The 22920-nt window shown below is 43.4% G+C and overlaps 2 protein-coding genes across 4 annotated transcripts; one reads left to right on the top strand and one right to left on the bottom strand.

Annotated features, from left to right (window-relative positions):
* Positions 1–3488: 3488 nt before the first annotated feature.
* On the bottom strand, positions 3489–7616 carry LOC135559395 (uncharacterized). The gene is made up of 2 exons (XM_064993553.1): positions 7392–7616; positions 3489–7233 (listed from the first exon to the last, which is right to left on the bottom strand). Exon 2 carries the CDS (start codon positions 4740–4742, stop codon positions 3489–3491), a length of 1254 nt encoding a protein of 417 aa, XP_064849625.1. The 5' UTR covers positions 4743–7233; positions 7392–7616.
* A 370-nt stretch (positions 7617–7986) lies between these two features.
* Positions 7987–12015, top strand: LOC135504874 (uncharacterized). 3 transcript variants are annotated; one of them, XM_064923787.1, is made up of 10 exons: positions 7987–8148; positions 8348–8374; positions 8678–8887; positions 8977–9179; positions 9736–9748; positions 9838–10047; positions 10137–10339; positions 10893–10908; positions 10998–11207; positions 11297–12015. In XM_064923787.1, exons 2-10 carry the CDS (start codon positions 8353–8355, stop codon positions 11503–11505), a joined length of 1296 nt encoding a protein of 431 aa, XP_064779859.1. In that variant the 5' UTR covers positions 7987–8148; positions 8348–8352; the 3' UTR covers positions 11506–12015. The 3 variants fall into 3 exon arrangements, with proteins under 3 accessions (XP_064779859.1, XP_064779861.1, XP_064779858.1); XM_064923789.1 differs by having other exon boundaries at positions 9733–9748; positions 10896–10908; XM_064923786.1 differs by having other exon boundaries at positions 7988–8148; positions 9733–9748.
* The last annotated feature ends 10905 nt before the right edge of the window (positions 12016–22920 follow it).

Raw genomic sequence — 22920 nt, 5'->3', positions numbered from 1 at the left:
GGGACTGGGAGACTAATCAGGATAGAGAGAAAGATGAACGGAGTAAAGTGCAGAGAGATCCTTGATGAAACCCTGTTCCAGAGTGCTCAGGGCCTCAGTATGGGGTGAAGACTCACCTTCCAACAGGACAACGACCCTAAGCACACAGCCAAGACAACGTAGGAGTGGCTTCTGGACAAGTCTCTGGGTGTCCCTGAGTGGCCCAACCAGAGTCCGGACTTGCACCTGATCAAGCATCTCTGGAGAGACCAGAAAATAGCTGTGCTTGAGAGGATCTGTAGAGAAGAATGGGAGAATCTTCCTAAATACAGGTGTGCCAAGTTGGTAGCATCATACCTAAGAAGACTCAAGGCTGTAATCACTGCGAAAATGTGCTTCAACAAAGTACTGAGTAAAGGGTCTGAAGGCTTATGGAAATGTAAGATTTCCGTTTTTTTTTATTAAATAAATGTGCTAAAATTTCCCAAAATATGTTTCTGCCTTGTCACTATGGGGTATATTGTGTAGATTGATGAGGGGATTTAAAAAAAAAAAACATTTTAGAGTAAGGCTGTAGCGTAAAAAAATGTGGAAAGTTAAGGGGTCTGGCTACTTTCCTAATGCACTGTAAATTCTCCTAACCTGCCACGAGAAATCAAATCTATGATCTGACAAAAGCTTGATGCCTTCTAGCCATTATCTCCTGAAGGTCCAGTGTAGTCTGTGAAGAGTTGTTACTGTGCAATTTTATTGTTTGTGTAAGGGGAAACCTTTTGGGGACCATGCAATCTATTTGAGAATAAATATTTGGGGCATGATCAATAATGTCTTGAAGTTATGTTTGTGGATTTGTATCAGTGCTTGTTTGCTTACGTTTGACAATATTTCAAATGTTTTTGTAAAATTATGTGACTACAGGAATGCCATTTTTGTTTTCAATTGTTTCCAGTTGGTTTGTGTTTGGGATTAGACTTTGAAAGCCCTCCCTTAAGAAGATTGTCTTGAAGTAAATTAATTTTGTATTTCTATGAATAATCACTGTTTATTTGTAAATGCAATGGCTAACCATTTTCTCTTCCTTTCATGTAGCATCCAGTAAAAGTAATTTGTGTCGTTGTTATACTGTAGCCTGTTTCAAGCAAGCAAATCTAAACCTTTATTCCTTTAAATATAGCTTTAAATGATTTATTGTTAAATAACCGCTTCCCTATTGTTTCCTATAAATGGGCCTCGAACCTGTGATTGTGAATGAATTTCAAACTATTATGTTTACAAAGTCTCTAATCACAAGGTGGGATTCTGTTCCCTAAAGATGAAACTTGGGTGGTGAAAGATTCTTCCTCATAGTTGGTTAAAGACATAAAGTTAAAGACTTGACTATTTTTTCAACCTCCCGTTTTGGGCTGGATGTGTCAACGTGTAGTTAATACATACAGTGGGGCAAAAAAGTATTTAGTCCTCCCACTTTTAGTTTCTACCACTTAAAAAGATGAGAGAGGCCTGTAATTCTCATCATAGGTACACTTCAACTATGACAGACAAAATGAGAAAAAAAATCCAGAAAATCACATTGTAGGATTTTTAATGAATTTGTTTGCAAACTCCACTATGGCCAAGACCAAAGAGCTGTCAAAGGACATCAGAAACAAAATTGTAGACCTGCACTAGGCTGGGAAGACTGAATCTGCAATAGATAAGCAGCTTGGTTTGAAGAAATCAACTGTGGGAGCAATTATTAGGAAATGGAAGATATACAAGACCTACAGCTCTTTGGTCTTGGCCATAGTGGAGTTTGGAGTGTGACTGTTTGAGATTGTGGACAGGTGTCTTTTATACTGATAACAAGTTCAAACAGGTGCCATTAATACAGGTAACGAGTGGAGGACAGAGGAGCCTCTTAAAGAAGGTCTGTGAGAGCCAGAAATCTTGCTTGTTTGTAGGTGACCAAATACTTATTTTCCAACATAATTTGCAAACATTCATTAAAAATCCTACAATGTGATTTTCTGGATTTTTTTTCTCATTTTGTCTTTCATAGTTGAAGTGTACCTATGATGAAAATTACAGGCCTCTCTCATCTTTTTAAGTGGGAGAACTTGCACAATTGGTGGCTGACAAAATACTTTTTTTGCCCCACTGTACATCATCTATGACAAGAACTACTGTTTTACCTCAATTAGCCACAACATTCTTAAATTGAAAGGGACTATTTCTTGAAGCTGTGCTGCGCAATTTTCCCTACATTTCCCCACACATGGGCCAGCCCCCAAGCAATTTGAGTTTCAACCAATGAGCTTCAGCCCCTTACCATATGAGTGATAGCTAGTAAGATGCACATGATTCACCCACAGTAGAGAGAGAGAGCAATGACATGCTGTACAAATCTGCACACATGTAACATAGTACCGGTACGCAATTTTCGGGGACCTCAAATGGCTCGTGAGTGCTACTTTCAGTTCTACTGGCTAAAAAGTAAACAAAAGAACCAGAGAATCTCTTTAAAGTTGCTGCTCCCTTGTCCTTGCCTACACACTAGAAGTTACAACACATGGTCTCTAACACTATCTCAGAGGAGTGTGTGTAGCTCCCTTCAGTAACCACGAGCACAACCATTCCTTGATTTTAACTGGCGGCTTTATTCTGTAGTTTTAGTCAGAATTATCACCTTCCGTGAGATCTATAAAGTAAATGAAAAATACAGTTAAGCACACTCTTACAACCTTATCTTACGAGTGACTTATTAGCTTGGCTTATTAGCTATGGCTTCCTTGACACGTTGTTTGAGCCTGGCAATAGCTTTTACCACTCTTGCCCAGTCTGAGAACTTATGAAGGTGATCTAGTAATGATCTTTCTTCCTTTGCTTGGGTATCATGGACCAGGGATTTCAGCTCTGGATCATTGTCTGAGAACTCTTCCCCCTTGACTTGTCCTTTAGGAAGTTCTTCATTCCAAAGAAAGTCTGGACCTGTGAACCAGTTGGAAGCCATGAGCTGTTCTGATGTGAGACCTCTGGAAGCATGATCCGTAGGATTCTCTTCAGAGGTCACATATCTCCATTGTTCGGGATCTGTGCTTTGCTTAATGCGTTGAATACGGTTAGCTACAAAGACGTGGAATCTTCTGGCTTCATTGTTGATGTAGCCAAGAACTACCTTTGAGTCTGTCCAGAAGTATTCCTGTAGACCTTGTATCTCTAGCTCCTTTTTGAGCATGTCACTTGTTTGAACAGCTACCACCGCTGCTGAAAGTTCCAGTCGTGGTATGGTCGTAACCTTGGAGGGGGCGACTCTCGACTTCCCCATAACTAGGGAGCAATGAACTTCTCCTGCGGTGCTGATTGTTCTGAGGTATGAGCACTCTCCATAACCTGAGGTACTAGCGTCGGAGAAGTGATGGAGCTCATAACTCTGCACCTCCTTGAAACTTGATGACAAGTGGCTTCGTTGGATCCTTACTTCAGACAAGTTTTGTAGACCTTGGAGCCAGAATTCCCACTGGGAACGTAGGTCATCTGGAAGGGGTCATCCCAGTTGATTTTGTCACGACACATCCTGCTGCAAGCTTCCCTGCCAGGACAAAGGGTGCCACAAACCCAAGCGGATCATATACAGAGGCTACTGTAGACAACACTCCTCTTCTTGTGAGTGGGCGTTCCTTGACAACTACTCTAAACTGGAACTCATCTGATGCGACACACCACAGTACACCAAGCGCTCTCTCCATGTGTGGTTCACCCAGAGCCATATCCAGGTCTTTGGCACCCTCGGCACGTTCTTCCTTGGGAATTGTGGCTATAACTTCCTTTCTGTTAGAGATAAACTTGTGCAACCGAAGTTTGCCGATGCTGCAAAGCTCTCTTGCTTCTTTCACCAGCTGGGCCGCTTCAGCTTCAGACGATACGCTCAACCCATCATCAACATAAAAGTTCCTTTCTATGAACTGGATAGACTTCTCGCTGAAGCTTCCTCGTCCTTCGGCAGCAAGATGTTTGAGACCATAGTTGGTGCAACCAGGAGATGAAGCTGCGCCGAACAAGTGGACCTTCATACGATACACTGAGGGTTGAGACTCTAGATCTCCGTTCTCCCAACAAAGGAACTGTAGGTAATCTTGGTCTTCTGTTTTCACATGAAACTGGTGGAACATGCGCTCTACGTCACACATGATTGCAACTGGACCCTTACGAAAATGACAAAGGACGCCCAGCAATGTGTTTGTCAACTCTGGACCGGTAAGGAGATGATCATTCAAGGACGTCTCTCGAAACTTAGCTGAGCAGTCAAAGACGATTCGTATCTTCCCAGGCTTTTGTGGGTGATAAACACCATGGTGCGGGATGTACCATGCTGGATGCTTGTTAATTTCCTCTTTAGAGACCTTCTCAGCATCTCCACAAGCTATAGTCTCTTCCATGAATGCTGTGTAGTCCTTGTAGTACTGCTTGTCTCTCCTTAGCCTCCTTTCCAGGCACTTGAGTCGGTGAACTGCACATGTTTTATTGTTTGGCAGATTGGGTCTTTCTTCCTTTAATGGCAGCGGCATCTCATAATGTCCATTGTCCTTACGTCTGATGCCCTCTTTCATTTTCTTCAGGAACTGGATATCCTCTTGAGATATGAGGTCCTCTTCTGCAGCTCTCTCGTTGAAGTCAGATTCAGGCGTCTTGATAATGTCCCGTGTTGTGATTACCTCTCTTACACGTGTTCTACAAACATAGTGTACTTGATTTGTGAGGTTGGTAAAAGATTGAAGGCTTGGCATCACCTATCTAACGATAACCCGATGACTCACTCCAATAGGGTTGCCATAGTCGATACATGGATTTCCATAGCCGACTATGCTCCAGCCAAGATCTGTTCTCTGAGCAAAAGGCTGATTTCCCTTACCAGACACAATTTCTCTTGGAAGGAGAGCCTGGGAGCAGTTGTAGCCAATTAAGAGACCGACATCACAGCTCTGTTGAGGAGCAATCTCCTCTGCAATGTGTTCAAGATGAGACCATGCTCTTGCAGTCTCTGGAGTAAGAATATGATCTGTTTGCAGGAATAAACTCTCTCGAGTAGGTCGTTGGCAGAGGGATTTTCTTCTCCAAGTAAAGCCCTCTAACCTGCAAACCAGACAGCTTCTGGCAGGGCACAATGGTATTCCTTGAAGCTGTTTGTTTCCATACCTTTCTTCAAGAATGGTCCATGCAGCATAGTAGGCTGACTCTGTTCCTAACATAAAGTAACTTTCGATGGCTTTCTTGGCAGGCCCACCAATATATTTTCTCAAGTAATATATCTTCTCAGTTGCTGGTATGTTCTCCCTGTCTATCAGAGTCTGAAAAGAGACCTTCCAGTCAGTGAACAAGAGTGGTTCTCCATTGAATGTTACTGGTTCTGGTATGGGGAGGAGGCTTTCACTGATGGATTCCGCTAGTAACCTGAACATGGTCTTGGTGCCGTCTTCTTGTTGTGTGCTTGTCACAACATGTTGTGGTGAGAGACTGTGAAATGAGCCTCTTCTGTGCATGACTTCTTTCACAGATTTGCAGTTAGAGTAGTTCTCTCTTCTCGTCCTCTGAGTTTTCATCTTGCTCATACACATGCATTCGCGCCTTGGCAGCATTTAGTTTCTTGAGCACTTCTAGGCGCTCTAACTCTCTACGCTTGTCTTCTAGTGTCCTTCGTCTGGCAGCATTTTCTACCTCTAACTTGACTCGCAGCCTAGCTTCTTCTAAGCTGCGTTTCACAGCCTCAGCTTCTTGCTCCGCTGTCCTCTTCTTATCTTCATCTTCAAGTCTCTGAAGCTCTTCTAGTTGGCGTTCTTGCTTAACCATTACTTCTAAAGCTGCTTGGTTAGCAGCAACTTCCGCCACAGCCTCTTGTCTCTTGACAGATGACACGCTTGAGCGTCTGGAGTTGACCTTTGAGTTGCTTTGAGACTGGGAGGAAGCACTTGAGTGCTGATAGTTGAGACTTGACTTATGTGAGAGTTCGGACATGCACAAGGAATTGCTGTCCTTCCAGTGCAACTCTATCTGGTTACTTTGACCTTCTTCCCTGCCTTTTAAATGACACCTTACAGTCTTGATAATAGACATTGTAACTGCTTCACAAGTATCAACTCTGCGTCGTATATCGTTGTCGGGAATGTCGATTTGACGCAAATTTACATAGACAAGGTTTAGCTCTGTAGAGGTATGGCTAATCTTGTTTAAGAGGTCTTCTAGTAGGTCTTCAGAGCAACAGCCTGTCAGTGACAGTTTTGCTTCCTTTACTAGAGTCTTCCACTTCTCATAGCTGACCCTGAAACGATGTTCGAGCTGTCTCCATCTTTCGTTGCGCAGTTCTCTGCCCTTTTCAGTTAACCTACGGACCATCTCACCTTTTCGTGGCTCTTGTTGTGCTATCTCATTAGCAGCCTCTGTATCATCATTCACTGGCCGAAGTGACTCCACACCAGTCTGGGCCTCTTCCTGCTGTTCTGTTTGTTCTGATGAAGGCTCGAAGTTTGTGAGGTGTTGCTGCAGCTGCTCAACTTGACCCACCCCATTTCTATCACCTTTAGTGAAACTACCTCTTTCTGACATTCTAAGTCAAGTCAAATCAATTCGAGCTAAGGTTTGGATAAGTGAGTAGGTGATTTATACTCTAATTCGCTGTAATTTAAACCTTAGTACGTGGTATAAACATGTATAATGCTTGTAACAAAGGCTTGAACAAACACCTTACCAAACAATTACACTATTAACTTACAGGTGAAAATAGAATTAATAGGTGTACGCTGACCCTTTCCAGTAATACACATACCAGCGATTAATTAAGATAGAAAGAGCAAATACATAATACCAGAGTCTTTATGAAATAGACAACTATCTCCAGTCCTTACGAATTGTAATCTTAAAGTCTCTTATTAGCTGTTCACAAGGCTAGGACCACCTTCAAACACCTTGACTTGTACTTGCATGTCTGAATTTCCTGTTAGTCTTGACCTTATGTAGCCTCACGATGCTTCCTTATGTGGAGATTTTCTTCTTAGTTTGCAGGTAGGTGCAAAACTCTTATCTGGCAGATGACAGGGTCTACCAGGATTTGGGAATCTTGTAGACGTTTTACAGCTGGATGAGATTCTTCTTTCTCTCTTGTTCGTGAAGAGCATTGAGTTCTCACTGTAGCTCCCTTCAGTAACCACGAGCACAACCATTCCTTGATTTTAACTGGCGGCTTTATTCTGTAGTTTTAGTCAGAATTATCACCTTCCGTGAGAACTATAAAGTAAATGAAAAATACAGTTAAGCACACTCTTACAACCTTATCTTACGAGTGACTTATTAGCTTGGTATAACTCTGAAGTGCTTACATGCATAACAGTTTAACCGGCGTTATAACGGGTTCAGATTAAACACATGAATAAAGGAAAAAATACCTAATTGGCTGCTTATACAGAAGGGAGGAAATCAAACTTCACACGTATTATTCCTGGCATGAATTCAAACTTCATCCTAACATACACTCTTCAACCTTTATGAACTACACCCGATGACATGAAAACTTAGCTAACTAGCAGCGCAGGATTGCCTTCCCTCCAACAGTGTGTTGCTACAATAAGGATCCCTGTTACAACAGTATTAGCTACGTAGTTCCGCTTGTATTATCATTTCTCCCGCACAGCGGACACGTAAACAATTCAAACAAACGACAACGACATAACCTGTAAGTCTAACTGTCAGTTACAGTGTGGCCCTTGGTATTTACAGTAAGTCACCATGTTTAATGTCAATGAGAGAAGCACCAACAGCACTGAGACTAAATAATGTGCTTTCTCTATTACTCTATAAAACCTTTCGTGTCATCAAATAAATTAACGTTAGTATTGCATTGAACGAAATCACAATTGACATAAAAAATACAAACTCAGATATAGGGTCAAAATATGAGAAGACAAGACATGCTAATTTATGGGGAGTACACACACGTCATGTACAGTCCCCTTCTAAGAGAGAAAGAAGGGGAGGAGTTAAGCCCTGAGTTCTTGTGAAATGAAAGTGAACAATATATTTTCTGTCTAGTCATATGGCACATCGAGAGAGAAGTTTGTTTGTTTTTAATGACTATTTCGCATTGCTATTGATAATAATCTGATATTTCTTTTTAAATCAGAAGTGGTAGTTGTGACCGGTAAGGTAAGGGGGTATATCTGATATTTTAACTTCCCAAAAATAAACAAACATTTCTATTATAAAACAAAACATGCTGAAGAGAGAGAGAGAGACAGGATATACAGTATGTGTTATTGTTTTTGAGAGAAATAGAGAACAAGACAAATAGAAAAGTAGCTTAACGATGTGTATAGTTATGGTTTCAAACTTTTTTTTTATGCAGGCAAAATGGCAGAAGCTGGTTTTCCAAGTAAGTCAACACGTCACTTTCTCAGGAGTTATTGGTTGCTTATCTTGTATTAATGTACTATATACAAACCACAGTTTAGTTAGTAGATCTATGTCATAGATTATAGATTTGGAGCAGACATGGGATTGTTGTTGAGTCTCTAACTGTTAAAAAAAAAACATTGTATCCTGTAAGCATTGTCACAATAATGGAGCTCAACAGGACACACCTTCACATAAAGTCAACTCTGTCAGCACCAAAAAGCATGGCCATGAAGTAAAAAAGGACTGTTTAATCTTTAATAAAACAGATATCCTCTTGCAGGTAAGCCAAGGATGGGAAAAGTTTGCACCTGTGTCGTAGGTCATACTTTCAATTCTGATAAGGACTTGGTAAGACAACTCACTGGCCGAGGAGACTGTACTGAAGTGTCACTAGAGGAGAGTGATGTCATCATAATGATCTGTCCTATGGTCAGTGACTTTGGAACTCTGGACCTTGATATACAACTGGAGGTGGTCTCAGACTACCTAGGTAGGTATCAAGAGGCTAATTACCTGAATACATGCTTTATTTGTTAGAGTTCTTAAACTAACCTTGTTCATCCCTCACTGTCTTGACAGCTGGTAGACCTGTTGTTCTGGTGGTGCTGCATCATGACACTTTCAACCCAGACTCCACTATACCTGACAGCAGCAGACTAGTGACCAGGGGTGAGGTAATACTCACAGTGGACTGTCTATTTAATCACAGAGGACTGCTGGACTGTCCTCGCAATAAAGAAGCAGTCGATATGATTCTGAAGAGGCTAAACGTACAACCAAAGGTATAGTTACAACTTATAGCCCACTTTAAGTTATTTAGCACAGCACTTGCCCCTCGCCACTTCAGAATATGCGAAAATGTATGATAATTCCCTTTTAGTGTAAGAGCTGTTTGAAAAGACCACCTGAAATGTCAGCCTGTTTTGGTTGGATGACGTTTTGGTTTGGCAGGTGACATCACCAGGTGGTAACATAGTTAATCAATCAATAAGATTGAGAGTACCAAACCTTTCTGCCTATGACAGGTAGTTTGCAGTTTTCCCCTCCCCACTCAGACCACTCCCAGTCAGTTCTAGCAAAATTCTTGCTTGAGAAATTGCTCTTCGCTAAGAAGCTATTTTTGTTTCTGTTTGACCATTTGAATTGAAAACTATCACAGTAAGGTACATAATTGTTACCCAGAAATGATTTGATCTTGAGATTTTTTTTAAACTGCTGCATTGGACCTTTTAATTGACTTACCTAGTTAAATATCAGTTTACAAATCTATGTTCAGCACAATGTAGAATTGAATACTATACTAATGAGTCATGTCTTAACTTTTCTCTGTTGTAGCAGGAATTCACAGAAGGTAAACCACTGCTCTAAATAAAATGTATATTATGAATTGCACAATAACAAAGGTTTCATTTTTAACAAAACTGAGGTATCCTCTTGCAGGTAAGCCAAGGATGGGAAAAGTTTGCACCTGTGTCGTAGGTCATACTTTCAATTCTGATAAGGACTTGGTAAGACAACTCACTGGCCGAGGAGACTGTACTGAAGTGTCACTAGAGGAGAGTGATGTCATCATAATGATCTGTCCTATGGTCAGTGACTTTGGAACTCTGGACCTTGATATACAACTGGAGGTGGTCTCAGACTACCTAGGTAGGTATCAAGAGGCTAATTACCTGAATACATGCTTTATTTGTTAGAGTTCTTAAACTAACCTTGTTCATCCCTCACTGTCTTGACAGCTGGTAGACCTGTTGTTCTGGTGGTGCTGCATCATGACACTTTCAACCCAGACTCCACTATACCTGAAAGCAGCAGACTAGTGACCAGGGGTGAGGTAATACTCACAGTGGACTGTCTATTTAATCACAGAGGACTGCTGGACTGTCCTCGCAATAAAGAAGCAGTCGATATGATTCTGAAGAGGCTAAACGTACAACCAAAGGTATAGTTACAACTTATAGCCCACTTTAAGTTATTTAGCACAGCACTTGCCCCTCGCCACTTCAGAATATGCGAAAATGTATGATAATTCCCTTTTAGTGTAAGAGCTGTTTGAAAAGACCGCCTGAAATGTCAGCCTGTTTTGGTTGGATGACGTTTTGGTTTGGCAGGTGACATCACCAGGTGGTAACATAGTTAATCAATCAATAAGATTGAGAGTACCAAACCTTTCTGCCTATAACAGGTAGTTTTCAGTTTTCCCCTCCCCACTCAGACCACTCCCAGTCAGTTCTAGCAAAATTCTTGCTTGAGAAATTGCTCTTCGCTAAGAAGCTATTTTTGTTTCTGTTTGACCATTTGAATTGAAAACTATCACAGTAAGGTACATAATTGTTACCCAGAAATGATTTGATCTTGAGATTTTTTTTAAACTGCTGCATTGGACCTTTTAATTGACTTACCTAGTTAAATATCAGTTTACAAATCTATGTTCAGCACAATGTAGAATTGAATACTATACTAATGAGTCATGTCTTAACTTTTCTCTGTTGTAGCAGGAATTCACAGAAGGTAAACCACTGCTCTAAATAAAATGTATATTATGAATTGCACAATAACAAAGGTTTCATTTTTAACAAAACTGAGGTATCCTCTTGCAGGTAAGCCAAGGATGGGAAAAGTTTGCACCTGTGTCGTAGGTCATACTTTCAATTCTGATAAGGACTTGGTAAGACAACTCACTGGCCGAGGAGACTGTACTGAAGTGTCACTAGAGGAGAGTGATGTCATCATAATGATCTGTCCTATGGTCAGTGACTTTGGAACTCTGGACCTTGATATACAACTGGAGGTGGTCTCAGACTACCTAGGTAGGTATCAAGAGACTAATTACCTGAATACATGCTTTATTTGTTAGAGTTCTTAAACTAACCTTGTTCATCCCTCACTGTCTTGACAGCTGGTAGACCTGTTGTTCTGGTGGTGCTGCATCATGACACTTTCAACCCAGACTCCACTATACCTGACAGCAGCAGACTAGTGACCAGGGGTGAGGTAATACTCACAGTGGACTGTCTATTTAATCACAGAGGACTGCTGGACTGTCCTCGCAATAAAGAAGCAGTCGATATGATTCTGAAGAGGCTAAACGTACAACCAAAGATATAGTTACAACTTATAGCCCACTTTAAGTTATTTAGCACAGCACTTGCACACCGCACACTGCTTGTTTAAGTGGGTTGAGTTTTGGCCAGCCTGGCGACATAAATTAGTTAAAAGACAATTAAGAAAGGGAGTTCCAAACGTCTCTGCCAATAACAGCTAGTTTTCAGTTTTCCCCTCCCCACTCAGACCACTCCCAGACAGTCCTAGGAAAATTATGTTCAGCTCAATGTATGATTGAATTGTATAAGCACTTCTTTCAATCAACTTATGGAAACCACCAAAATGACTATTGGAGGGATGCAATGAATTGTATATTGATGTTGAATTGAGTTTTCAACTGACACGAGTTGAATATATTGTACATTAAACAACAACTAAAAACAATTGTAAAAGGAATTAAACAGTTTGCCCTATTGAATGTGCATTGATTGAAACCTGAAGTCATCTGAAATAAAATCTTCAAATGCTGATGACGCCTTGCAAATGCAATAAAAACAAACAGCTTTGATGAAATGTGAAGTATCTATTTGAATTGTTATTATTATTATTATCTACTATGGGTCAGAAAAGCTCAAATATTGTGTTAAACAATCTAGGAGCTTCAAAACACTAAACTCTTGGGTCAGCCATATGGTAAATTATCTTCATTTGCAGTATTAGGCATTTTGTAAGATAAGGCAAAATTACAGTGCCCTAAATACTGTGTAATTACTGCTGTAAGTACAGTGTAGCAAGTATTGTAATGACTCATTGTCACACTGTACTTACACAGCGCTTACAGGAGTAACCCTAAACCTAGCCCTAACACTGACCATAACCTTTACCCTAAGTACAGGGTCAGTACAGTGTAACAATGAGTGATTACAATAGGCTACTTGTTACACTGTATTTACACAGTAGTAAGAGCACTGTAATGTAGATTATTTCCTGAAATCTATTTTTAGATCCCTTCACCAACCCCATGATAGGACCCTGGTAAAAACAACAACAAAAATGATTCATGGTAAGCAGGGTCGATTATGGTTAGCATCTTCAATGAGAAATCTTCAACAAGGTCACTGTAGATTGCTCAACTTCCCAGTCTAACTTTTTCTTACGATTGGCACTTGAAGAGAGCATCGGTTTCTAATGTACAAAATGTACGCATTTCCCTCCGCGTTTCACCCAAAACCTTAAACCCCTTAGAAGCAGGGTACGTTGAACACTGTTTGCTGATACAAAGACAAATGTAATTGATGTTCAACATGAGGTACATTGAAATATGACTTTGACACAGTGTCCATTCAATGTGTTTTTGCAAGGTGGGCAGGCACCATGTCTATCTACATGTGCTATTAACACATCTGCCAATGACTCATTCAAATCTATATTGGAATAATATCCAAAATTCAAATATCAAGCAGGATTTTCACTTTGAGATTGATCACAGGGAAACCACCACACGGTGGTTATTATAAAATAAGATGAGGGTTGATCAGATTCCTCTTTGGGTTCGGTTTCTGGGTGAGCTGATCTGACAGAGGTAGCAAGGCTAAAGAGTGTGACCCGCTCTTAGCTTTGCTACACTCACATTCTATGTACCTCTCTTAAAGTCCAGGGATAGTCAAATGCACTACTGTGGCTAGTAATGATTGGGTTATCATGAGGAATTTTTGAGAAAACTCAAGAAACCCAAGATTGCAGCACCAACTAGTCACAATGTTTACTGACGGTCAATGACAAAATCACCAATGGAACGTTGCCCTTTCTTTGTTACACAGTAAGAGTTTTAGTGCCATCAGGTGGATACATGCTTTTACTGCATTAAAACGTAAAGTATACATACAGTACAAAACAACTTCAGATAGGGCTAAAATATGAGGACTGATCATGAAAAAAAAGCAAGTTCATTCTAGTCTACATGTTAACTTCTGCTTCCAACATACAACGAGAAAGAAGATGAGTTCAGGTCCGTGTGTTTATGGGGCGTTCCTATTTCATCTAATCTCGAGAATGCCAAACAAGAGGAAGTGAATCGCTTTGATCATTTTTCTAACTGGAAACCAAAACGAAAATTGGATATCAACTCAACTGCCTGTTTCATTACATTGGTGTCAGAAGTGATCGGACCTTGCATCCACGACAGTGCGTGTGCTCGGCCGGTGAGCGCGTTTCTATTAAACGTAGAGGCGCAAACTAGCGTGAGGACGCGCTCTTTGAAAGCGGGGAGTAGTGTAACGACCCTGGGTTTATAAATGCGGAAATCGTCTGTGCCGCACGAGCATGCTTTTGCCTCTCAGAGTCGATAGCGCGCCGGACCTCTGGCTCGAAGGTCGCGGGTTCGAGACCTGCGCCCTGCTTGTTTCATTACAATATTTTTTTGTTCATAACTGGTCGTACACGCTCCCTAATATAGCTCATATTAATGGTGCATAGCGGTTGTGTTTACAGTCTGGGTTGAGCTGCAGTGTCGGCAGCACAGAGAAGGGATTTTACATTTGTGTGACAGGAAGATAAACATAGTGTAATGCTAGCTAAAATGCCTAATGTATCATAAAGTTAGCATGCCAATAGAACGAACTCAACAACTGAACAAAGTTGGCTTGCACTACCTGGCTAACTAACTAGCCTTAGCCGGCTAACGTTACTGCCAAATATCTTTATACTTAAACCTCATTGTTCTCACTGTGTTACTGCTGACTAGCTAGCAAGCTGGCTGGCTACAGTAGATAGCCCTACATGGCCACAGTCATGCTAGCTATTGTAAGTGAGTTTGTCCCTCATGCTAGCTAGTGGTAGCTATGTAGTGGATGTAAATGAATATTAGTCCCTCAACCTGCTGCTAAAAGATGAAGCGTAACGGCCAGAGCGAGGTAACGCTAGCTGCTGCAGAAGGTGAAATTTATACATTACTTTCTGTAGCTAATCTTTTGTCTAGTTGGTCCTTAGTGACTGAGTAGGACACAGTATGACATCTGAGCAGGTCATCAATGTAAGCTCCCGAGTGGCAGAGCGGTCTAAGGCACTCCATCTCAGTGCTAGAGGCGTTGCTACAGACCCTGGTTCGATCCCAGACTGTATCACAACCGGTCGTGATCGGAAGGTCCATAGGGCAGCGCACAATTGGCCCATCATCATCCGTGTTTGGCCTGGGTAGGCTCTTATTGCAATTAAGAATTAGTTTTTAACTGACTTGTCTAGTTAAATAAATAAAAATATGAACGATACAGAGAAACTCTGATATTACTTGATTACTGATTTCCCTCACACTCTCACCCTCTCAGGACCATTCAGGGTCCACTCACTCAGCCCTATCCACAAACTCTCAAGGTCCTATTTCCTCCTACAACACCCTGATCAGAAGCAAAAAGCCTGGTCCAATGACTTGGATACAGAACTCATCAGTGCCTAAAGCGCCCAGCAGAGAGTCCACAAGAAGCCCAGAGGGTGGTCGGTCTGGGGGTAGCCCTGGCAGCGATGAAGGATCTCCTACCTTGACATTTTTTGAAAAACAGTTTTTCCAGTGTTTAATGTTTCTGAAAGTTAAGCACACAATATGCTACAGTTCTACAGCTACAGTAGAATTCAACATTTGTTTGACAGTAGTCAACATGTACCATTATAGGCCATAACGAGATGCATTGTCGCAGATGTGTGTAGATCAACCAGTGTTCTGTTTATTTTTTTAGAAACAAAATGACATGTCATTCAGTTGTGGCTTGTTAGCTCTGATAAAGACTTACTCATGTACATATATGTGTCTAATAATATTACATATCACAGTGGATAATAGAGAGTATTAAAGCTTTGAAACAATAGCAGCAAAACCTAACCTCGACTAATTTACTGGCTAGTCTTTCACTCTCAGCTTTGTTTGACATTTCAGTCGGTCACCACTATAGGCCATATCAACATGTATTGTCATAGCATTGATATCACTTGTAGATAAGTGAAGAATGGTGCATTACCATTATCTGTTAATATTAATAAATACAGTGCATTCGGAAAGTATTCTGACCCCTTGACTATTTCCACATTTTGTTACATTACAGCCTTATTCTAAAATTGATTAAATTGATTATTTTCCTCAATCTACGCACAATACCACATAATAACAAAGCAAAAACAGGTGAATAAAATTATTGTTATTATTATACATTTTTAAAATACCTTATTTACATAAGTATTCAGACCCTTCGCTATGAGACTCGAAATTGAGCTCAGGCGCATCTTGTTTCCATTGAACATCCTTGATATGTTTCTCAAACTTGATTGAACGGCAGCATGGTCATCCAACCAACTGATTGGACATGATTTGGAAAGGCACAGACATGTCTATCTAAGGTCCCACAGTTGACTGTGCATGTCAGAGGTGTGGCATATGCTAGCGTGAGGGAGGACCGTGAGATGGCGGAAGTAGAAGTGTTGTGTTTGAAGCTGAAAACATGTCGAGTACAGTTAACGGGAAAGGTGATTGGACAACAGTGAAATTCAAGAATGGAACAAAAAGGGTCAAAATTTATGTGGAAAATGAGTCTGATGAATTATTGCTTGTTGGAGTATGTTTTTTGGATAAGGATGTTATCTTTGGGAAACCCTTTTGAAGTCAAAAGGATGGGGAAGAAGGCACCGGGTGAAAAGTCCATGCAGTCAAAGTAACCAGGAGTAGTATTTTTTAATTTTTTAAAGAATTTATTTTACCAGGTATGCCAGTTGAGAACAAGTTCTCATTTACAACTGCGACCTGGCCAAGATAAAGCAACGCAGTGCGACACAAACAACAGCACAGTTACACATCGAATAAACAGGTGTACAGTCAATAACACAATAGAAAAAGTCTATATACAGTGTGTGCAAATGGCATGAGGATGTAAGGCAATAAACAGGCCATAGTAGCGAAGTAATTACAATTTAGCAAATTAACACTGGAGGGATAGATATGCAGATTACGATGTGCAAGTAGAGATACTAGTGTGCAAAAAAATAATTACAAATATGGGGATGAGGTAGGTAGATTGGATGGGCTATTTACAGATGGGCTGTGTACAGCTGCAGCGATTGGTAAGCTGCTCAGATAGCTGATGCTTAATGTTAGTGAGGGAGACATGTCTCCAGCTTCAGCGATTTTTGCAATTCGTTCCAGTCTTTGGCAGCAGAGAAGTAGAAGGAAAGGCAGCCAAAGCAGGTGTTGGCTTTGGGGAAGACCAGTCAGATATACCTGTTGGAGCGCATGCTATGGGTGGGTGTTGTTATGGTGACCAGTGAGCTGAGAAGGTGGAGCTTTACCTAGCAAAGACTTATAGATGACCTGGAGCCAGTGGGTCCGACAATGAATATGTAGCGAGGGCCAGGCGACAAGAGCATACAGGTCGCAGTGGTAGGTGGTATATGGGACTTTGGTGACAAAATGAATGGCACTGTGATAGACTTCATTTTGCTGAGTAGAGTGTTGGAGGCTATTTTGTAAATGACATCGTCGAGGATCGGTAGGATACTCAGTTTTACCTGGGTAAGTTTGGCAGCGTGAGTGAAGGAGGCTTTGTTGCAAAATAGGAAGCCTATTCTAGATTTAATTTTGGATTGGAGATGTTTAATATGAGTCTGGAAGGAGAGTTTACAGTCTAACCAGACACCTCAGTATTTGCAGTTGTCCACATATTTTAAATCAGATCCATCCATAGAATTATGATAGGCGGGCAGGTGCGGGCAGCGATCGGTTGAAAAACATGCATTTAGTTTTACTAGCGTTTAAGAGCAGTTGGAGGCCACGGAAGGAGTGTTGCATGGCATTGAAGCTCGTTGGAGGTTTGTTAACACAGTGTCCAAAGAAGGGCCAGATGTATACAGAATGGTGTCATCTGCTTAGAGGTGGATCAGGGAATCACCTACAGCAAGAGCGACATTGTTGATATATACAGAAAAAAGAGCCGGCCCAAGAATTGAACCCTGTGGTACCCCCATAGAGACTGCCAGAGGTCCGGACAACAGGCCCTCCGATCTGACACACTGATCTCTATCTGAGAAGTAGTTGGTGAACGATGTGAGGCAGTCATTTGATAAACCAAGGCTGTTGAGTCTGCCGATAAGAATACTGTGATTGACAGAGTCGAAAGCCTTGGCCAGGTCGATGAAGACGGCTGCACAGTACTCTCTTTTATGGGTTATGATATTGTTTACTACCTTGAGCGTGGCTGAGGTGCACCCGTGACCTCTGTGCAATCCAGCTTCCAAACTGGAGAAGGTACGGTGGGATTTGAAATAGTCAGTGATCTGTTTGTTAACTTGGCTTTCAAAGACTTTAGAAAGGCAGGGCAGGATGGATATAGGTCTGTAACAGTTTGGGTCTAGTGTGTCACCCCCTTTGAAGAAGGTGATGACCATGGCAGCTTTCCAATCTTTAGGGATCTCGGATGATACAAAAGAGAGATTGAACAGACTGGTAATAGGGGCTGCAACAATGGTGGCGGATAAGTTTAGAAAGAGAGAGTCAAGATTGTCTAGCCCGGCTGATTTGTACATTTCCAGGTTTTGCAGCTCTTTCGGAACATCTGGTATCTGGAGGAAAGCCGTAAAGAAATGCTTATTGAAATTCTCAATTATCGTGGATTTATCAGTGGTGACAGTGTTCCCAAGCTTCAGTGCAGTGGGCAGCTGTGAGGAGGTGTTCTTATTCTCCATGGACTTTACAGTGTCCTAAAACATTTTGGAGTTAGAGCTACAGGATGCAAATTTCTGTTTGAAAAAGCTAGCCTTTGTTTTCCTAACTGACTGCGTGTATTGGTTCCTTACTTCCCTGCAAAGTTGCATATCGCGGGGACTATTCAATTCTAGTGCAGTCCACCACAGGATGTTTTTGTGCTGGTCGAGGGCAGTCAGGTCTGGAGTGAACCAAGGGCTATATCTGTTCTTAGTTCTACATTCTTTGAAAGGGGCATGCTTATTTAAGATGGTGAGGAAATTACTTTTAAAGAACGACCAGGCATCCTCTATTGACGGGATGAGGTCAATATCCTTCCAGGATACCAGGGCCAGGTCGATTAGAAAGGTCTGCTCGCAGAAGTGTTTTACGGAGCGTTTGACAGTGATGAGGGGTGGTCATTTGACCGCGGACCCATAGCGGATGCAGGCAATGAGGCAGTGATCACTGAGATCCTGATTGAAAACGGAAAAGGTGTATTTGGAGGGCAAGTTGGTCAGGATAATATCTATGAGGGTGCCCCTGTTTATGGATTTAGGGTTATACCTGGTGGGTTTCTTGATAATTTGTGTGAGATTGAGGGCATCTAGCTTAGATTGTAGGACTGCCGGGGTGTTAAGCATATCCCAGTTTAGGTCACCTAACATAACGAACTCTGAGGATAGATGGGGGTGGGGGGGGCAATCAATTCACATATGGTGTCCAGGGCACAGCTGGGAGATGAGGGGTGTCTATAGCAGGCAGAAACAGTGATAGACCTATAACAGGCGGAAACAGTGAGAGATTCATTTTTAAAATTAGAAGCTCAACTGTTTGGGCATAGACCTGGAAGGTATGACAGAACTTTGCAGGCTATCTCTGCAGTAGATTGCAACTCCACCCCTTTGGCAGTTCTATCTTGATGGAAAATGTTGCAGTTGGGGATGGAAATCTCAGAATTTTTGGTGGCCTTCCTAAGCCGGGATTCAGACACGGCAAGGCCATCAGGTTTGGCGGAGTGTGCTAAAGCAGTGAGTAAAACAAACTAGGGAGGATGCTTCCATGCCATGAAACCAAGGCTTTTACGGTTACAAAAGTCAACAAATGAGAGTGCCTGGGGACACGCATGGCCTGAGTTAACCCCCACATCACCCGAGGAACAGAGGAGGAGTAGGATGAGGGTACGGCTAAAGGATATCAAAACTGGTCGTCTAGTGCGTTGGGGACAGAGAATAAAAGGAGCAGATTTCTGGGCGTGGTAGGATAGATTCAGGGAATCAATTACATTTACATTTACATTTAAGTTATTTGGCAGACGCTCTTATCCAGAGCGACTTACAAATTGGTGAATTCACCTTATGACATCCAGTGGAACAGCCACTTTACAATAGTGCATCTAAATCATTTAAGGGGGGGTGAGAAGGATTACTTTATCCTATCCTAGGTATTCCTTAAAGAGGTGGGGTTTCAGGTGTCTCCGGGAAGGTGGTGATTGACTCCGCTGTCCTGGCGTCGTGAGGGAGTTTGTTCCACCATTGGGGGGCCAGAGCAGCGAACAGTTTTGACTGGGCTGAGCGGGAACTGTATTTCCTCAGTGGTAGGGAGGCGAGCAGGCCAGAGGTGGATGAACGCAGTGCCCTTGTTTGGGTGTAGGGCCTGATCAGAGCCTGGAGGTACTGCGGTGCCGTTCCCCTCACAGCTCCGTAGGCAAGCACCATGGTCTTGTAGCGGATGCGAGCTTCAACTGGAAGCCAGTGGAGAGAGCGGAGGAGCGGGGTGACGTGAGAGAACTTGGGAAGGTTGAACACCAGACGGGCTGCGGCGTTCTGGATGAGTTGTAGGGGTTTAATGGCACAGGCAGGGAGCCCAGCCAACAGCGAGTTGCAGTAATCCAGACGGGAGATGACAAGTGCCTGGATTAGGACCTGCGCCGCTTCCTGTGTGAGGCAGGGTCGTACTCTGCGGATGTTGTAGAGCATGAACCTACAGGAACGGGCCACCGCCTTGATGTTAGTTGAGAACGACAGGGTGTTGTCCAGGATCACGCCAAGGTTCTTAGCGCTCTGGGAGGAGGACACAATGGAGTTGTCAACCGTGATGGCGAGATCATGGAACGGGCAGTCCTTCCCCGGGAGGAAGAGCAGCTCCGTCTTGCCGAGGTTCAGCTTGAGGTGGTGATCCGTCATCCACACTGATATGTCTGCCAGACATGCAGAGATGCGATTCGCCACCTGGTCATCAGAAGGGGGAAAGGAGAAGATTAATTGTGTGTCGTCTGCATAGCAATGATAGGAGAGACCATGTGAGGTTATGACAGAGCCAAGTGACTTGGTGTATAGCGAGAATAGGAGAGGGCCTAGAACAGAGCCCTGGGGGACACCAGAGGTGAGAGCGCGTGGCGAGGAGACAGATTCTCACCACGCCACCTGGTAGGAGCGACCTGTCAGGTAGGACGCAATCCAAGTGTGGGCCGCGCCGGTGATGCCCAACTCGAAGAGGGTGGAGAGGAGGATCTGATGGTTCACAGTATCGAAGGCAGCCGATAGGTCTAGAAGGATGAGAGCAGAGGAGAGAGAGTTAGCTTTAGCAGTGCGGAGCGCCTCCGTGATACAGAGAAGAGCAGTCTCAGTTGAATGACTAGTCTTGAAACCTGACTGATTTGGATCAAGAAGGTCATTCTGAGAGAGATAGCGGGAGAGCTGGCCAAGGACGGCACGTTCAAGAGTTTTGGAGAGAAAAGAAAGAAGGGATACTGGTCTGTAGTTGTTGACATCGGAGGGATCGAGTGTAGGTTTTTTCAGAAGGGGTGCAACTCTCGCTCTCTTGAAGACGGAAGGGACGTAGCCAGCGGTCAGGGATGAGTTGATGAGCGAGGTGAGGTAAGGGAGAAGGTCTCCGGAAATGGTCTGGAGAAGAGAGGAGGGGATAGGGTCAAGCGGGCAGGTTGTTGGGCGGCCGGCCGTCACAAGAAGCGAGATTTCATCTGGAGAGAGAGGGAGAAAGAGGTCAAAGCACAGGGTAGGGCAGTGTGAGCAGAACCAGCGGTGTCGTTTGACTTAGCAAACGAGGATCGGATGTCGTCGACCTTCTTTTCAAAATGGTTGACAAAGTCATCTGCAGAGAGGGAGGAGGGGGGGGGAGGGGGAGGAGGATTCAGGAGGGAGGAGAAGGTGGCAAAGAGCTTCCTAGGGTTAGAGGCAGATGCTTGGAATTTAGAGTGGTAGAAAGTGGCTTTAGCAGCAGAGACAGAGGAGGAAAATGTAGAGAGGAGGGAGTGAAAGGATGCCAGGTCCTCAGGGAGGCGAGTTTTCCTCCATTTCCGCTCGGCTGCCCGGAGCCCTGTTCTGTGAGCTCGCAATGAGTCGTCGAGCCACGGAGCGGGAGGGGAGGACCGAGCCGGCCTGGAGGATAGGGGACATAGAGAGTCAAAGGATGCAGAAAGGGAAGAGAGGAGGGTTGAGGAGGCAGAATCAGGAGATAGGTTGGAGAAGGTTTGAGCAGAGGGAAGAGATGATAGGATGGAAGAGGAGAGAGTAGCGGGGAGAGAGAGCGAAGGTTGGGACGGCGCGATACCATCCGAGTAGGGGCAGTGTGGGAAGTGTTGGATGAGAGCGAGAGGGAAAAGGATACAAGGTAGTGGTCGGAGACTTGGAGGGGAGTTGCAATGAGGTTAGTGGAAGAACAGCATCTAGTAAAGATGAGGTCGAGCGTATTGCCTGCCTTGTGAGTAGGGGGGGCAGGTGAGAGGGTGAGGTCAAAAGAGGAGAGGAGTGGAAAGAAGGAGGCAGAGAGGAATGAGTCAAAGGTAGACGTGGGGAGGTTAAAGTCGCCCAGGACTGTGAGAGGTGAGCCGTCCTCAGGAAAGGAGCTTATCAAGGCATCAAGCTCATTGATGAACTCTCCGAGGGAACCTGGAGGGCGATAAATGATAAGGATGTTAAGCTTGAAAGGGCTGGTGACTGTGACAGCATGGAATTCAAAGGAGGCGATAGACAGATGGGTAAGGGGAGAAAGAGAGAATGACCACTTGGGAGAGATGAGGATCCCGGTGCCACCACCCCGCTGACCAGAAGCTCTCGGGGTGTGCGAGAACACGTGGGCGGACAAAGAGAGAGCAGTAGGAGTAGCAGTGTTATCTGTGGTGATCCATGTTTCCGTCAGTGCCAAGAAGTCGAGGGACTGGAGGGAGGCATAGGCTGAGATGAACTCTGCCTTGTTGGCCGCAGATCGGCAGTTCCAGAGGCTACCGGAGACCTGGAACTCCACGTGGGTCGTGCGCGCTGGGACCACCAGATTAGGGTGGCCGCGGCCACGCGGTGTGGAGCGTTTGTATGGTCTGTGCAGAGAGGAGAGAACAGGGATAGATAGACACATAGTTGACAGGCTACAGAAGAGGCTACGCTAATGCAGAGGAGATTGGAATGACAAGTGGACTACACGTCTCGAATGTTCAGAAAGTTAAGCTTACGTAGCAAGAATCTTATTGACTAAAATGATTGAAATGATACAGTACTGCTGGAGTAGGCTAGCTGGCAGTGGCTGCGTTGTTGACTTTGTAGGCTAGCTGGCAGTGGCTGTGTTGTTGACACTACACTAATCAAGTCGTTCCGTCGAGTGTGATAGTTTCTACAGTGCTGCTATTCGGGGGCTAGCTGGCTAGCTAGCAGTGTTGATTACGTTATGTTACGTTAAAAGAACGACAATAGCTGGCTAGCTAACCTAGAAAATCGCTCTAGACTACACAATTGTCTTAGATACAAAGA

The sequence above is a fragment of the Oncorhynchus masou genome, chromosome 18 (assembly GCF_036934945.1).
Source record: "Oncorhynchus masou masou isolate Uvic2021 chromosome 18, UVic_Omas_1.1, whole genome shotgun sequence".
Taxonomy (NCBI): domain Eukaryota; kingdom Metazoa; phylum Chordata; class Actinopteri; order Salmoniformes; family Salmonidae; genus Oncorhynchus; species Oncorhynchus masou.
The sequence above is the reverse complement of the archived record's forward strand: the minus strand, read 5'-3'. Positions and strand labels throughout refer to the sequence as shown.

What these genes read in the sequence shown, in the direction of transcription:
- LOC135559395 (XM_064993553.1), bottom strand. Translation starts at nt 4,742, where the DNA reads ATGCCAAGCCTTCAATCTTTTACCAACCTCACAAATCAAGTACACTAT.
- LOC135504874 (XM_064923786.1), top strand. Translation starts at nt 8,353, where the DNA reads ATGGCAGAAGCTGGTTTTCCAA. An exon ending in GGCAGAAGCTGGTTTTCCAA is followed by an intron (nt 8,375 to 8,677) that starts GTAAGTCAACAC and finishes ATCCTCTTGCAG; the next exon opens with GTAAGCCAAGGATGGGAAAA. An exon ending in GGTGGTCTCAGACTACCTAG is followed by an intron (nt 8,888 to 8,976) that starts GTAGGTATCAAG and finishes CTGTCTTGACAG; the next exon opens with CTGGTAGACCTGTTGTTCTG.